The sequence below is a fragment of the Siphateles boraxobius genome, unplaced genomic scaffold (genome assembly GCF_051911475.1).
Source record: "Siphateles boraxobius isolate OS27281-9 unplaced genomic scaffold, OSU_SipBor_1 2, whole genome shotgun sequence".
Taxonomy (NCBI): Eukaryota; Metazoa; Chordata; class Actinopteri; order Cypriniformes; family Leuciscidae; genus Siphateles; species Siphateles boraxobius.
In genome coordinates, this window is record NW_027508810.1 from 12,695,652 (window position 1) to 12,711,159 (window position 15,508).

At 38.2% G+C, this 15,508-nt stretch overlaps 1 protein-coding gene across 1 annotated transcript; it reads right to left on the bottom strand.

Annotated features, from left to right (window-relative positions):
- Positions 1-354: 354 nt before the first annotated feature.
- On the bottom strand, positions 355-7,042 carry slc25a48 (solute carrier family 25 member 48). Its single transcript, XM_077235952.1, has 7 exons — positions 6,711-7,042; positions 5,828-5,871; positions 5,560-5,631; positions 4,253-4,505; positions 2,949-3,224; positions 2,364-2,497; positions 355-1,670 (listed from the first exon to the last, which is right to left on the bottom strand). Exons 1-7 carry the CDS (start codon positions 6,754-6,756, stop codon positions 1,566-1,568), a joined length of 930 nt encoding a protein of 309 aa, XP_077092067.1. The 5' UTR covers positions 6,757-7,042; the 3' UTR covers positions 355-1,565.
- Positions 7,043-15,508: the final 8,466 nt, after the last annotated feature.

Here is a 15,508-nt window from a genome sequence, read left to right on the forward strand (position 1 = left end):
TGGAATTCAGTGACATGTGAAGTTGTCAATATTCATGCAGACGAATAAGTTAATAAGATGAACAACAAAAATAGATCAAATCTCTGCTGCATACGGAGCCCTCACATCTGAGTCATCATTTAATCCGAAGATGAATATTTCGAAACGAGGGTTGCTGTCTGTCTAGAGTTTTTAATTGCAGGTGATATTATTATTCCATCTGTTTTTTTATTCTCAGTATAGTAACATTTAAATATTACTTTTGGTACATTAAACTTTTCTTTTCTTTTTTAGTGTGTACACAGCTAAAGCCAAACAATGAGCGTTAGATGAACATGGATGGATTTAAAATAGAGACATAATATACAAACAGAATGCCATTTGTGGTTTATTAATGCATTATATAGCATATGATTTCTGAAGCACGACTAAAAGGGTTTTTGGCAGCATCTATGTGGCTTAATTGACTTGGACTTATGGTGTTTTGCTTGTGGCTTCTATGGAAAAGCAGCGTCAGTTTTCAGTGGTGGTGGAGTTTGGCAGAGGCCATTCAGCTGCAGTGAGGTTGACAGTGAATGCCGGCTGGTGCTTTAAACGCTGCTCGTGTCCTCAGCTGTTTTCACTTAAACCTCATCTATCACTCCACTGCCTGTACATAAAAGGAGACCGCTATTACCAACTGGGACTGTGCTCAGAAGGTCGAGTTGCAGCATGTTTTAAGAGGAAACAATTTTGTTTCTGAATAAGGTTTGTAATTATTCAGACATAGGCTACTGATGACCCCCTCATCAATGCAGAAAAGGTTGCTCCGGACAGTTTGTTTTAGATAGTGTCACCATCTGGTGGAAACATTTATTCTTTATATTTCCATGCAACTGCTGACTTTTCTGACATAACGAAACAGCGCCACCTAGAGAATCAGAAATAACAGCAAAATCATTCACGATTTATTCAAAGGACACTTTATATATTATATAGTTATAGTACTTTTACATTTCTTTCCTTGACCTTATATTCCTATTTCCATAATAATTATATGATAAGAGGATAGTGGAGGTTGTGTAAAAAAGAATATGAAGCATTAAAAGTATTTTCAAGGACATGAACACCCTTGGCAATTTTTTCAAATGAGCATTTTCCGACATACCACAGCTGAGAGCATACTTATTCTAAAAAAATAAAAATTCCTATTTACATCAAGTAAAATACATTTGAAAGTGATTCATACAAACAAGCACGCAAACACATTATATTACAGATTCACTATATAATTTGTTTCCATTCGCATCTTATTGCATTAGCAGATAAACCTAAAGGCACTCCGCACTGAAAGCCCACTGAACTTATCTAAAAAGATAATCATAAATTAAAATATCTCAGCAAACGAAATATGTTCAAAATACATCACTATTTTTCACTATTTTCTTAATATAAGAAACACACCTTCCCTGATACTCTTCATTGTATCAACAATGAACTCACATAAATGCCACATGTAAGTCTAGATGCCATTAAAATCACAAATCCTTTAAAATCATTTCTGAGAGCATATATTGTGCGTTAGCTTGTTTCAGCTTGAGTGTGTGTTAGGAACTGCGGAAAAACTGAAGGGAAAGCTCGTAAACAAGAAACATGGTTGCACTCATTGGAAATCCTCTGATAGCATTCACGGTCGCCCCACGAAAGAAAACCTGCATTGGACATTGACAATAGAAAACAAAACAAAAGCATCAGTATTATATTTCATATAATTCATTCAACTCTGAATCAGCATGTTTAAACATAAACAGCAATTCACTTAATTTGTGCCCGTGACCTATTTTATCTGGTCTGACCTTTAAATTACTTCAGTTAGTCTCATATATTGTATATAAATTACTGATATAGTGCATATTTGAATGACTCCCTCATTTTAAAGTGCCCCATTTTGCTATTTTAAAAGGTTCCTAATTTTGTTTTTGAGGTCTCCTACAATAGGTTTTCATGCACCCAAAGTTAAGAAAAAATCATAATATATACATTGCACATCACCTCATTTCTCAAAAAGTCTGAAAACTTAATTTATCGTGCACTTTGATCTTTGCAGGCCTTTTACATTCAGCTATATTACACACTACATGGAAGATAATATTCAAAAAAGCATAATAGAGGCACTTTAAAGATTACTGACTTAAATAAAACAATCTTATTTGGGTGTAACCACATGAAGCACTTTTTTTAGGCTGGCCGAACGTGTTTGACAGTGTACTTGTTTACTTTTACTTTTCTAACTGTTTAGCAGCTGGTGTGACTAGTCAAGCAGCTGCTACTGTACATTAAAACTTTGTTTTCAACCTTACTTCTTTTACCTTACAAATCTTGTGTAACATCCATCACAAACTTACATGTATTCCCTCTGTCTTGTAACTTTGCATGATGCAATCCATAATGCCCTTGTATTTCCTCTGCGTCATGGCATCGGCCTGCAACCTGCTTTTCACCACGTCCGTAGGTGTGGCGGTGACCCAAGAGATGGATCCTGTGGAACAACAGCATACAAGTGAATAAAATGTTTGTTCTCCCACTAGAATCATATTTACTGTAGGTTAAACCAGGCTCTTCCCGTCATTTACCGATAGGAGAGAAATTTTAAATGGGAAGTACAGTGAGAAATCTCATCACAATTCATACTCTGACTCACCTACAGTACACTTGCTAATCTGTGCATGAATGCTGAGAAGTAGTTTGGTGTCATACAGAGGTTCTGACACAGCTTTTTAACTCAGTCGAACTTGAGAAAACAATTTTGGAAAACAGCTGTGTTTTTTTTAAACAGACTTAAAAATCTGTTGTTTCTTTACACTCTTGGAAATTTGAGAGGGTTTCAAATCAGTCACTTATTAGGTTCCAATTTTTTTAGAAGCCAGGTGCCCGTGTAGGCAGTAGATAGCAGCTACTAGGTTTTGGAACAGCTCTCATGTCTCATTTACCTGCTAAACCTCCTGCTAGCCATATGTTGCAGGGATGAGGGGTGCTATTGACATCAGGATTCAGCCAGTTACAGAACAATGTGTACGGTATGAAGTATAGGGTGTAACCAGGTATATCCCGCAATATCATGGCGCCCGCTCCTCGGTAGAGCCCTTGAATGCCCTCGTTCTGCAGGACAGTACTAATGCAGTGCAGCGGCCCTTTGTACATAGACTGGGACTGAATTCCCATTGACCGAAGAGGGACACTACCATTCCCAGCAATGTTAAAGTTCTCTGAAAACACACAAAACAGTACATGAGCAAAACTGTGTCTTTTCATAGACTTTTTTTATTTTTTTTAACAATTGTTCGTTTCCTTGGAAAAGGATTAGCTTTCAGTAATCATTACATAGGATTGTTTCCTTGAACCCTTTCACTCATAGAGGTCACTACAGTGAGCATCTAATTAAAAAGCCATTTACTTATGTATGCACGGGTTTTGATGGCATAGTTGCACATCAAACACTATAGTGCCACCAAATGGCAAGGCTTTATTTGCTGAATGTTTGTTTTCTCCAAACCAAGATTGCCAACAGCCAGTTAGAAATTCCAAGATGCACTGGAATATCCATCCATTCCTTCTATCCTAGAAGACTCTTGCAGATAAAAAAAATGTGTAACATCTAAGGACTCATATCAATTTTCCAAGTATTGATTTTAGATTGGGAGGAAATTCTGATTAGTCATGTCCACTAAATTGGACATCATCATGCATCACTAGCTATATCTCAGCTACAATTCATGCTTTGACTGTGACTTGTCTTCATCTGCAGTAACATTTTTGGCTGTAGATATTTGTGTTATTAGATAGTAAGCATTCACCGGTTGTAGAAGTCTTTGGTGGAATCACGTCCTCATGTTCTGATATCAAATACACGTGAATTGCAAACTCAAGTGCATTTGCAATAATTGAATCTATATTATATTTTTTTGTATATATTTTATAGTTTTCACATGATTTTATAAAATTGTATTCATTGGTTTGTTAAATACACACAGTATTATGGGGTTATTACTATATTGTTTAATACATTATATATTCAGTTAAAAACATAAACGCATACTGTCCAGTCATCTAAAAATCTCCTTGCAAAATATGTGTAAAAAAAAGTTCAAATCTTGTTTTTCATGCCCTAAGAGCAATACAATCACATATCCTGGCTGTGGTTATCATAATTCCTGCATGAAAGGGTTGATGTGAATATGTTCGGTTCTACTCCATCATAGTTCCAGGGTGCTAAAATGTCAAGACCCCAGCTTACCTGCAAGAACAGGTTGGACTTGCATCTGCAGTCTAATTTTGACAAGGTCAACAGGGGCGCCCACCCCCACCGAAACCAGACCGGTTAACATGCTCGCTACAGTCAGGTCAAGCATGCTGCAAGGATGTCTACTGTCACCATAACGATATCTGCTAATGAGGCGTTGTGTGTTGCTGAAGATGCCGAACACCACTGAGTTATAGATGGTGATGCTAGCCAGTGGAAAGGACAGACCTTTGAAAAACCCTGTAACCTGAGACAACACAAAAGAGAGAGATGTCTTTGTCATGAGTTGTTTACTTTTGCTTCTAAGTAAAGGAAAAATCTGTTCATACCATAAATTATGTAATTTTTTTGTATGCGGTCATCCCCGGGGACAACTGGGAACATAGACCCAGGCCCTGTGAGTGAGAGTATAGCCTACACACAAATTTTGTCCTATGCTCTATGATTTATATTGGTGACTTTGGTCAATCCTATACTTCTTAATATATTATACAGAATTAAGTAAAAATAGGGTGTTTTTTTTAATCATGTTACTAATTCTGTTTGAGATGTTGCCATTTATATCCCAATATGCTGCAACATTTGACATGAACAACTGGCAATTTATTAGGAAATATTTCAGATGTCTTTTTTTTTTAATTAAAAGGTTTTAACCAATATTTTTGTTGGCATTATTGGTTACTGTATTGTTGTAATAATTGTTTTATTTTGTTTTCAATAATCCTCTAGGAAGTGACATTGTCTTTGATAGAAATTACAGTAGTCAACATTTGAAGTGTACATCAAAAAAGTTAATCAAAGTTGTCCTAAGACAAGAACGGGTATTGTTCAAAATTCATGTATAACTTTGATGAAAGGTTTTGATCCACTTTAAATGTTGACTACTGTAGAATGATATTAACAACATTTGAGAACAGGATGAAAAAACTATAAATGACTAATATAAATTATCTAAAGTAAATCAAATTCTAAATTAAATAAATCTAAATTCCAAGTTAACTATTCATATAGGCTAAGTGTCAATCTTTGAACAATGGCTAACTTTGAATCTTTATTTTCATTTGGATCCATGTTATAATAGCCATCTTTTCATTCTGTAAATAAGTTTTTTAATATATGTTGTAAAGTTTAAGAGCCTTAGCTATAAACAGTTGTAAATGTAGGCTATAGCAAAACAGAAATGGCTCAATAAATACAAAGCTGTCTGCCCTTTTGGGGTAATTATGATACGGTTATTGAAAAACAAAATGCTTTTCAGTAATTGTTTAATTCATTTAGTCTATAAATATGTAAATTCTTACATTTTCCTTTTTGTAGATGGATACAATACAGTGGAGAGTATTCTTGTATCCATTGCCAGCTTGTAAACGAGTCTGTAAAAGAGCACAACATTATTTTTTCCTGGGTTGGCTTCATTCCTAACCAAAAAATGTTATGCCTACCCAGTGGGTAAAAAGAGAACATTAATGCCTTATGAAGTCACATTTAGTGTAAAACCTATTAACGATTTATAAATATATAATAAGTAGCCTACATATCTAATTGTACAAAACAAATCACAAACCTTACCTTGACTGTGTCAAGCGGATGTCCTACAATTACACTGGATGCTCCTGTAACAAAGCAGTGACATACCTTAAAAATGTCATAACTGAAGTGTACAAAGACAATTATAACAATAGATGTATTGCATAGCTTTGTAGGAGGCTCTCCTTGGAGAACACAGTGTTCGTTTTCATGAATAAGTTACATTGTTTTGAACATTTCATGGTGGCTGGGCAGGGCATGCACATTAGGGTTTTACAGAACACACTCTTCCTTTGAATGGAGAACCAAAACCCGTTTTTCCTCCAAAAAGGCTGAGAAATGTAGACCAATTTGCCAAAACACCAAATCGGCGTTGTTTGCAAGAGCGCGAAAAATAGTTAAATATGTTGTCTGATGGAGCAAAGATTTGTAACACTTCACTGAAATGGTTTCGTAGCCTACAAGTGTCACAAATTTCGTTAAAATAGACATGGATGTATATCAGTTTAAGACTTAACAACAGAAACAACACATGAATAATAAACATAAACAACGACTCAACGACGCCCCTCACGCGGCTTCTTGTCATCTCTCAATCAAACTTGTTTTTCTACCTTTTATATTGACAATTTTCCCAATTCTGCGGTACTTAAAAACCACATTCTAAAAATGCTGATAATATACCATAAACAGCTAAAAGTGTTAGTTTACTTTAAACTTTAAAAATCTGTTTGTAATAGATTAACTAGCCTACTTCACGAAAAAAGGTATAACTAAACTGTTCACTAAAGACGCATTGACTAGCTACAAGCTGTTAAATCGCACAATAGCTATTAGCCTACTCTTCGAAAATGTGCGGCTGGGGGTTGTTTGTAATGTTAAACATACGAAGCTTCTCACTAAATGCAAAACAAATAAAACTCACCTCCAATCCATCCTGCTACAAAATCATCCAGATGAAAGACTGTCATTGTAGGCTACAACAGACTGAATCTACACTGGAGATTTCCACATACGAGTCGGAGTTAATACGGTTTAAATGTTGACGCTAAACATTTGTAAACTTCATCTAACAGTTCGTCAGATCGATAAAAGCAAAGGTAACTGAGTTCAGTTTCATCGAAACATTTAAATCGGCGAGGAGCATGGGGGCGTTGCAGGGCATACGAAAATAGATTTGTATCCACACACCCATAACGAGCTGATTAAAACAATTTGCTGCAAACATATTTCTCACTATTGTGTCAAATAATATGTAAAGTGCGTGAATCATGTGACTCTTTACGTGGCTTCGGAATTCCTATAGGCTATAGATTGAGGAATGCCTGGAACGTGGCGCTGTCCATGGCTCACATAAAATAAAATAATCAACAATCATTTCCTCTCTCATCGGCCAAGTCCTTGACATGAAACGTTATAGTTTGAGATGTAAAGAAACGTTCTGTCAATAACATGTTTCAGTCCATGTGGAAAGTTACACGTGAGTGTCACTGGCATAATGGAAAGTATTCTGTACTGAAGTTTTGCGAACTTTTGTATGAGGACATATCTATACGCACAGGAATGATCAGAAGAGCTATGGAACACTATAAAAAAATCAACCCACTAAAACTGAAAATGTAGTTTGTGCCTTAAATCAAAATGATACCAATGGTACAACCAGCAGTGAGATCATTGCTTATTCAACCACTTTCAATAATTTTTGATTCTAATTGAAACCCTTAAGCTCATAGAATCAAGTAGTCAATAAATGTCAGAAATTATTGTGACAGGAATTTTTGTTGGCTGATATAGATGGAAATGTGCAACCTGAAAGCAGTCTGAAATCCTCTCTTGTGTAAACTGGAATCACATTCCCTTAATTGTGAAATATATTGTTGATTCACATGCTCTCCAAAAAGTTTAGGCACAAACTATGAGTCTCAGACAGAAAATTAACCCTATGACATGTAGGTGTACTCTGTTGTAAATCCAACTAACAGGGAATGCTCTCAGAACTTCCCTAATGTTTAGGCAAGGTTTTCTCAAAGTTATGAAAACGCGGTCTTCCAGCAACATTAATAGAGCATTCGTTCAATGTTATCTGGTCTTGAATATTGTCAAAATTTGACCACTTTTTACAGCGTATGTGGAAACACACACACACACACACACACACACACACACACACACACACACACACACACACACACACACACACACACACACACACACACACACACACACACACACACACACACACACACACACACACACACACACATTATCTATTCATCGTTCATGGAATTGTTTTGTTTTGATGTTGAAATATTTAAGTTTAAATTTTTAACTTGTTTCAGAATGTTCAGAGAACATTCAAAACTAACATGCCCATGTTGTTTTCCTAATGCAATGTTCCATAACAAAGAACAAAGATTTATTTTTAATGTTTAGAGAACATTCAGAAATAATGTATTCATAACTTAATAGGGAGGTTACTGCATCTTAGAGCTTACACTACAAACACAATGTAGAGGTTGCCTTAGGGTTGGGCAAAACTGTAAAAACTTGGGCAAGGTTAAACTGAAACTGGCACATCATGAATTTGCATAATTAGATGTGTTGGAACAACATTCCTGCCTGGAAATGTAACCATAACCATATCTCTATCCCAAAACCTAATACATTATCCTTAAAATTAGAGGGAAATGATAGGTGAATAACACTGATGTAGAAGCACATAACCGTAGTTGTAAACCTAAAGTTGACAAAGACTATAAACTTATCTATTAAATCTGATTTGTTTGATTGAAATGTTGCACTGGGTGAAATCAGGTTTTGTGTTCATGTTGCAAACTAATGGTGCAATCAAAATGGCAGAAAATCTGGTTTAATGTTTTGTTTGACTATTCGGCCTATTGTGACTTATTAACTCACTCATAGTAATAAAGTCATATTGTATGGGCCTTTTTATGCTTTGTCACCTGACCTGAGACAGGTGAGGCCGTGATGCAATCCACTCATGCGTTGCAGCAATCCATTTTCTGGCTGCTTTGAGATGCAAGTTTGTGGTTTAAAAGTTTTTTTTAAGGATTTTGAAAAGAGCAATTCAGGATTTCCTGATTAGTGTCTGTGAGCACAGCTATTGTTCTGATAAGTGATCAATATTTAACCACACAACACAGCCGTCACCGGATTGCATGCAATATCACAGCATACCGGATTGCATGCAAGGTACAGAACGCTCCATCTGTCTGTGCAAACAACTAACTAGGCAGCTCAATTGTACTTGTACTCATTTTCATGCACTACAAGAGGTCTCCTGTGCATCTGTTGTAGACTTGACTACTAATGAGTATTTGTTTGAGTGTTAAGGAGAGGCTTGGCTGCAATTTGTGTCAAACGTCAGCAGAATAAATTAAAAGCCAACAATGTGTGAACAAAAAAAGTCTTTGTTTCTGACACAGAATGAGTAGTGTATGCCTGGGAGATTGCAGCCTTCAGATGTTTTCTCTTAAGCTTTCTATAAAAAGTTGTTGGTCTGAGGTGAGGGATGAGGAACAACAACTAAAATAGGCTGGAACATGCATTTCTTTTGAATTCTGGTAAAAACAAAACAAACTAAAAACAATCACATCTGGAGATCCCCCCCCCCCCCCCCAGAAACAATATACTGTAAGATATGACCAAAGAAAAAAATGTGCATGATACTTCTGGTTATAATTTACTTCAGAAGGCTGAGCATTTTTGTTGGTCAGGTTTTGTTGAGTCTGCTAGAATTAGAAGTTGGACAGGTCAAGGTCTCTGGATTCAGTGCAAATGAAAGATAAAGTCTTTTTAACCAACTCATGTGCTCTTGACCCACTGACATAAGTAAAGGGTTCATGAACTGAGAAACCAAATTTTCCTTGATCTTTTGACATATAAGAGGTCATTGTACTATCCTGTAAGTTTCAGAACTCAAGACTTCCTCAGTAGTCCCAAACAGCTTTTATTGAAACTTGAACCAGATACGGAAGAAAGCACGGATGGAAAAAAATTGTCATCATTAATGTCATCATTAAGACATTACAACACGTTTAATTTTATGTAACACTGCAAACGACAACGTACTGTATATAGCCTACATTTTTCACTTTATCGAAAAGGATGAACTATGAATAGATAGACAAACTATGGTGCATTTATTCATTCATAATTCCATTTACATGAAACACTGTATGTTATCCTTTCAAATATAATTGTGGTAAGTTAGCAGGCCTACTTAAACTTTATTAACTACAACCAAGACTTATAAAGCATATGTAATACGCATAAATGTTTCACATTGTTTGCAAATGTTTCAAATATAAAACAAGATATTTTTCACCATTGAAAGTTTTTCAATTCCACACGTAAAATGGTGGGGATGTTGAAAATATTTTAATATTCAAAACTGTTACCTAATCATACCAATAGTATCCATTATTTATAAGTCTTGAATGTGGCACGACTATCAAAACCGTGTTCGAAAGATAGGCTCAAAAACAGGATAGAAAATAACATATTACTTCTGAATTAGAATGCTTTTTTTATGTAAAACTCCTGACAATAGAGAACTTTCTAATACTTTTTTTTTTGTTCATGACCACTTTAATCTCGGAACTAGAGAAAAAAACATGCTAACAATAATGTACAACAAAAACAACAACCTGTTGTCGTGAAAGCATAAAAACAAAAAGTTCAGTTCTGACATATTCATTTTGTTCTATCACAAAGAAATATAGTTCAGTTAGGTCAGTGACCTGAACATGTTTTCAACCTGTTTTGAAGTCTGTGTTGACACAGATTACAGTGAATCGCAACCACACATCGGTAACCTTTGTTTTTGTTACTTTTGAAATTGACAGTACAAACCCTATCTGGAATGAAAAAACTTCCAAATATGGATATTTTTAAATAGAACAAATACTATATTATGTTATGTTGTGTTATGTTATATTAATTATATTCTTACTAATAGTAATAATAAAATAGTATAGCAATTATAAATAACAACAACAACAACAACAACAACAACAACAACAACAACAACAACAATAATAATAGTTTAATCCAAACAATCACACACATTGTTTGTTTTATAGAATTCTACAATTATTCCTTTCTAGAATTGCCCTCCACTACGAATTAAACCAGTTAAATAGTTTTGACCTCCAAAGTTACATAAATGTTCAATTCACGGAATTCAAATAAAATGAAATATGTTGAGTAATTTAGATGAGTCACTTTAGACGTCATTGTAAATCGGGGTGTGTTAAACTTGTTGATTCCTATTGGCTCTCAGTGCGAAGTGAGATAGAAGCCACAAACCTTCAGGTTTAGTACTGTTTAGTCTAGTCATTTTTGCACATCAGGTGTACATCAATACATCCCAACAGCATAATTGCAAGCATAAACTTTTTGGACACCCCCGATTATAAACAGTAACCAGCCTGATACGTCTAGTGTGTAACACACAAACACACACACACACACACACAAACACACACACACAAACACACACACACACACACACACACACACACACACACACACACACACACACACACACACACACACACACACACACACACACACACACACACACACACACACACACACACACACACACACACACACACACACATTATGCCTTGTGCAATAATGTCTTGTCAGAGAGATATGCTGTTTACTTGAATGTAACTATGGGCTTAAATAAATAAGAATTCCCATTAATATAGCAGCAAGCAGGAATTATCAGAGCTTAGTGAGCTATCTGTAAAAAAAAATATTTGAACATGTCATTGAGTAAATTAAATTGAAATTGTCAGGGGATGATTACAATTAACCAGTTTCATCTCAACGCATCAAAAAACATTTCTCAAGATACACGACTATGAATGCAATTCAGACAGCCAATCAAACCAATGGTTTCGTGAGGCCCTTTTTAGGGGGGCTTCAGCAGCTCCTCCGCGTCTTTTAGTCATCGCGTTCCGGGTGTTCATTTGTCCGCAGCGCCAGCGGCAGAAGCAGAGGACAAGGTGTGTGTTTTGATAGATTGTTATATCTGCAACTGTGCAGGTATTTTATCATAAAAGGAGTTTACATGATGCGGGAGCAATAGACCTACATCCACTGTAAAGTTTTCCCTGCGTTCACACCCCTCATCACCCCTCAAGTTTTTTTCCTCCAGCGAAAATGGAATGTGGAGACATACTTTAGAAAATGGTATTTTCATTTGAGAATTACATTTTTTAAATTAAAACGCATTATTTTGGATGTGGCATTAGATTAACATCATGCACAGAAATGATTAAATACACTGTAAAAAGTATTCGTTGGTTTAGCTTAGCCTAGCCTTAACTCAAACTTAAAAGTTTGAGTTCATTTAAACTAAAGATTTGAGCTGATAATGCAAAGAAAGAGATTTTTTTTATTCAACAGACACTCAAAATATTATGTTATCTTAACAACATTTTTGAATCTAAGCTGATTTGGCAAAAGATTTGTGAAAAGTTGTGATTTGAGATTGTGACTGAGCTTGAGAGTTTAAATGAATTCTGCATCTGACGTCACAAAGAGTCATTCAGAAGCTTCATCAACGATTCCGAACATTCTTTTCATGTTAATGATGCACTGCAGTGATTGACAAAAGAGTAAACCGAAAGACATATAGGCAACAAAATAATGAAGAACTCAGTAAAACAGGTGCCTGTTTCAGAAAGGAGGTTAAGTGAAAACTCTGAGTATGTTAACCCTGAAATGAGGGAAACGTCTGTAGCTCTAGTTCCCTGAGAAAGGTAATGAGACGATGCGTCTATGACGCTTTGGGAACGCCCCCGGTGTGAATGCGTCTAAAGCATCTATGTCAACTAGTTCAATGGAAATAATGAACGTCACGGGTGGGTGATGTCATGACCAGGAAGAGATAAAAGCGGATCCGGTGCAACCGGCATTAGCTTCGTAAAATTGCCGAAGCAAGTCGATCACAGGGATGCAGGAAGTATGGCAGGGTGACGCATCGTCTCGTTCCCTTTCTCAGGGAACTAGGGTTACAGTCGTAACCTGAGACGTTCCCTTTCGAGGGAACTTGCGATGCGTCAATGATGCTTTGGGAACGAGAATACCCAAATCGCCAAACTTACAAAAGCCTGAGTGTCAGCCTGTTGTCAGAACTACACTAAGCACTAAGCACCTGAGACCCTGGGGCAGCGTCCAGGTCCAAGCTATAAAACCTCACGAATGTGAGCGGTGATGACCAACCCGCATTGCAAACATCTTGGAGAGAAACCCCAGATAATAACGCTTTAGAGGCCGCCATACACCTAGTGGAATGAGCTCTGACCACCAAAGGGCACGGCTGGTCAGAGGACTCATAAGCAAGAGAAATAGCCTCAACTATCCACTTGCTAACTGTCTGATTAGAGGCAGGAAGACCTTTCTTGGGTGATCCAAAGCAGACAAATAATTGATCGGATTTTCTCCACGGAGAAGTCCGATGAACATAAGTGTCCAGTGCTCGCAAGAGTTTCAGCTTTTCCTGGTCCGAAGAAGTAAACGGATGAGGACAGAAAGCCTGCAGCACAATAGGCCTTGGAATATTGGTTGGCACCTTAGGGACGTATCCCTGTTTAGGGTATAAGAATGCCTTGACCATCCCGGGTGCAAACTCAAGGCAGGTGGGAGAAACCAAAAGGGCCTAAAGGTCTCCGACTCTTTTGAGGGTTGAAATAACTAGCAGAAAGATGGTCTTAAAAGTAAGAATTTTTCTGAAACCGAATGTAAGGGCTGGAAAAGAGCCTCAGACAGGCCTTCTAGAACTATTGCAAGGTCTCAAGCGGGCACCCTAGAGCTAGTTGCAGGCCTCAGCCTGGAGGTGCCACGAAGGAAACGAGTGATCAGGGGTTCTCAACCCAAAGATGTACTACCCACCGGGTGTGGAAAGCCACAATGGCCGCCACATAGACCTTAAGAGTGGAAGCGACATAAACCTGATGCAAAGCGATCTTGCAGAAACTCAAGTACTGTATTAACCGAACAGTTAACCGGATCCCACTGACGCTGGTGACACCAAGAAGTGAAAACTCTCCATTTCAGTGTATAGAGTTTCCTTGTAGCGTTTCCAAATTGTGCCCCCTGCCTGAGACAGAAGGTCTCTCCTGATCGGGATCTCCAAGGGAGGGCCGCCAAGGAGATAAATTATGTGCGCAAACCAAATTCGACTCAGCCAGCATGGTGCTACTAGCAGTAGGCATATTCCATCCTGGCAGACTCTCTCCAGAACTCCTTGGAGCAGAGCAACAGGGGGAAATGCATACATACATAGCCTCGGCAAACGTCTGCACCATAGCCTGCAGCCCCGAGCGGGCTGGGTGAATGAGGGAGAACCAAAGTGGATAGTGCGTCGTGTACTGAGATGCAAACAGATCCACTTCTGCTTGGCCTTAAAACTCTCATATTTGCTCCACCGCCTCGGGGTGGAGTCTCCAGTCCCCTGGCCTCAGTCCCTGCCTCGACAAGATGTCTGCTCCAATATTCTGGCCCCCTGGAATATACACTGCCCTCAGAGAGAGTATTTTCCCTAGGGACCACAGGAGGATCTGGTGCACCAGTTTGCAGAGTGGATGCGAACGCAGACCCACCTGGCGATTTATGTCTTTATTGTCTGTCCGGACATGCACATGATGGCCCCTCAGGTCTGGGAGGAAATGTCTCAACGCATTAAAGACAGCCATCATCTCCATGCAATTTATGTGCCAAGAGAGATGATGACTCCTCCACAGACCTTGAGCTGAGGGGCCTTCCATTACTGCTCCCCAGACGGTGAGGGAAACATCTGTCGAGATAGCAACTCGATGGCAAAGAGCTCCCAACACCGGACTCTGGGACAGGAATGGTACGGAACCTGAATCTTGATCGTTACGGGGTGGGTTTCCCCTCTGGTCCTGAGCCACCACTGCGAAGGTCTCATGTACAGCAGGCGAAAGGGTATCACATTGGACACTGCTGTCATGAGGCCTAACAGTCTTTTGAACTGTTTCACAGTGCGTGACTGGCCTAGCTTTAGCTATTTTCTGGCTGTAAGGATAGCAGCTACATGAGTGGGCAATAGGACGGCTCGCATCGTGACTGAAACCCAGACCACACCAAGAAAAGTGGTCCTCTGTACTGGAGAAAGCACACTCTTCTTGGCATTGAGCCTCAACCCCAATTTATGCATATGAGCGAGGACGATATCTCGATGCCGAACCGATAACTGTTCTGATTCCGCTAGAATCAGCCAGTCATCTATGTAATTCAGAATGTGTATGCCCTGCAGCCTGACTGGGGCCAGAGCTGCATCTATGCACTTCGTGAATGTGCGGGGTGCTAGACCGAATGGAAACACCCGATCCTGGTATTCTTTGCCCCTGAAAGAAAACCTCAGGAACCTCCTGTGCTGAGGGAGGATGGAGACATGGAAGTATGCATATTTAAGATATATCGTGACAAACCAGTCCTCAAATCTGATTTGAGTCATGATCAGTTTGAGTGTCAGCATCTTGAACTTGAGTTTCTGAACGGTACGATTCAAAAGGCGAAGATCTAGTATGGGACACAACCATCCATCTTTTAAAACGGCTGTAAAAACCCGACTCTCTGTCGGTGAGTACATCTGCTCTATAGCTTCCTTTGCTAACAGAGCCTTCACCTCTTGCTCCATTACCAGAGCCTGCTCGGGAT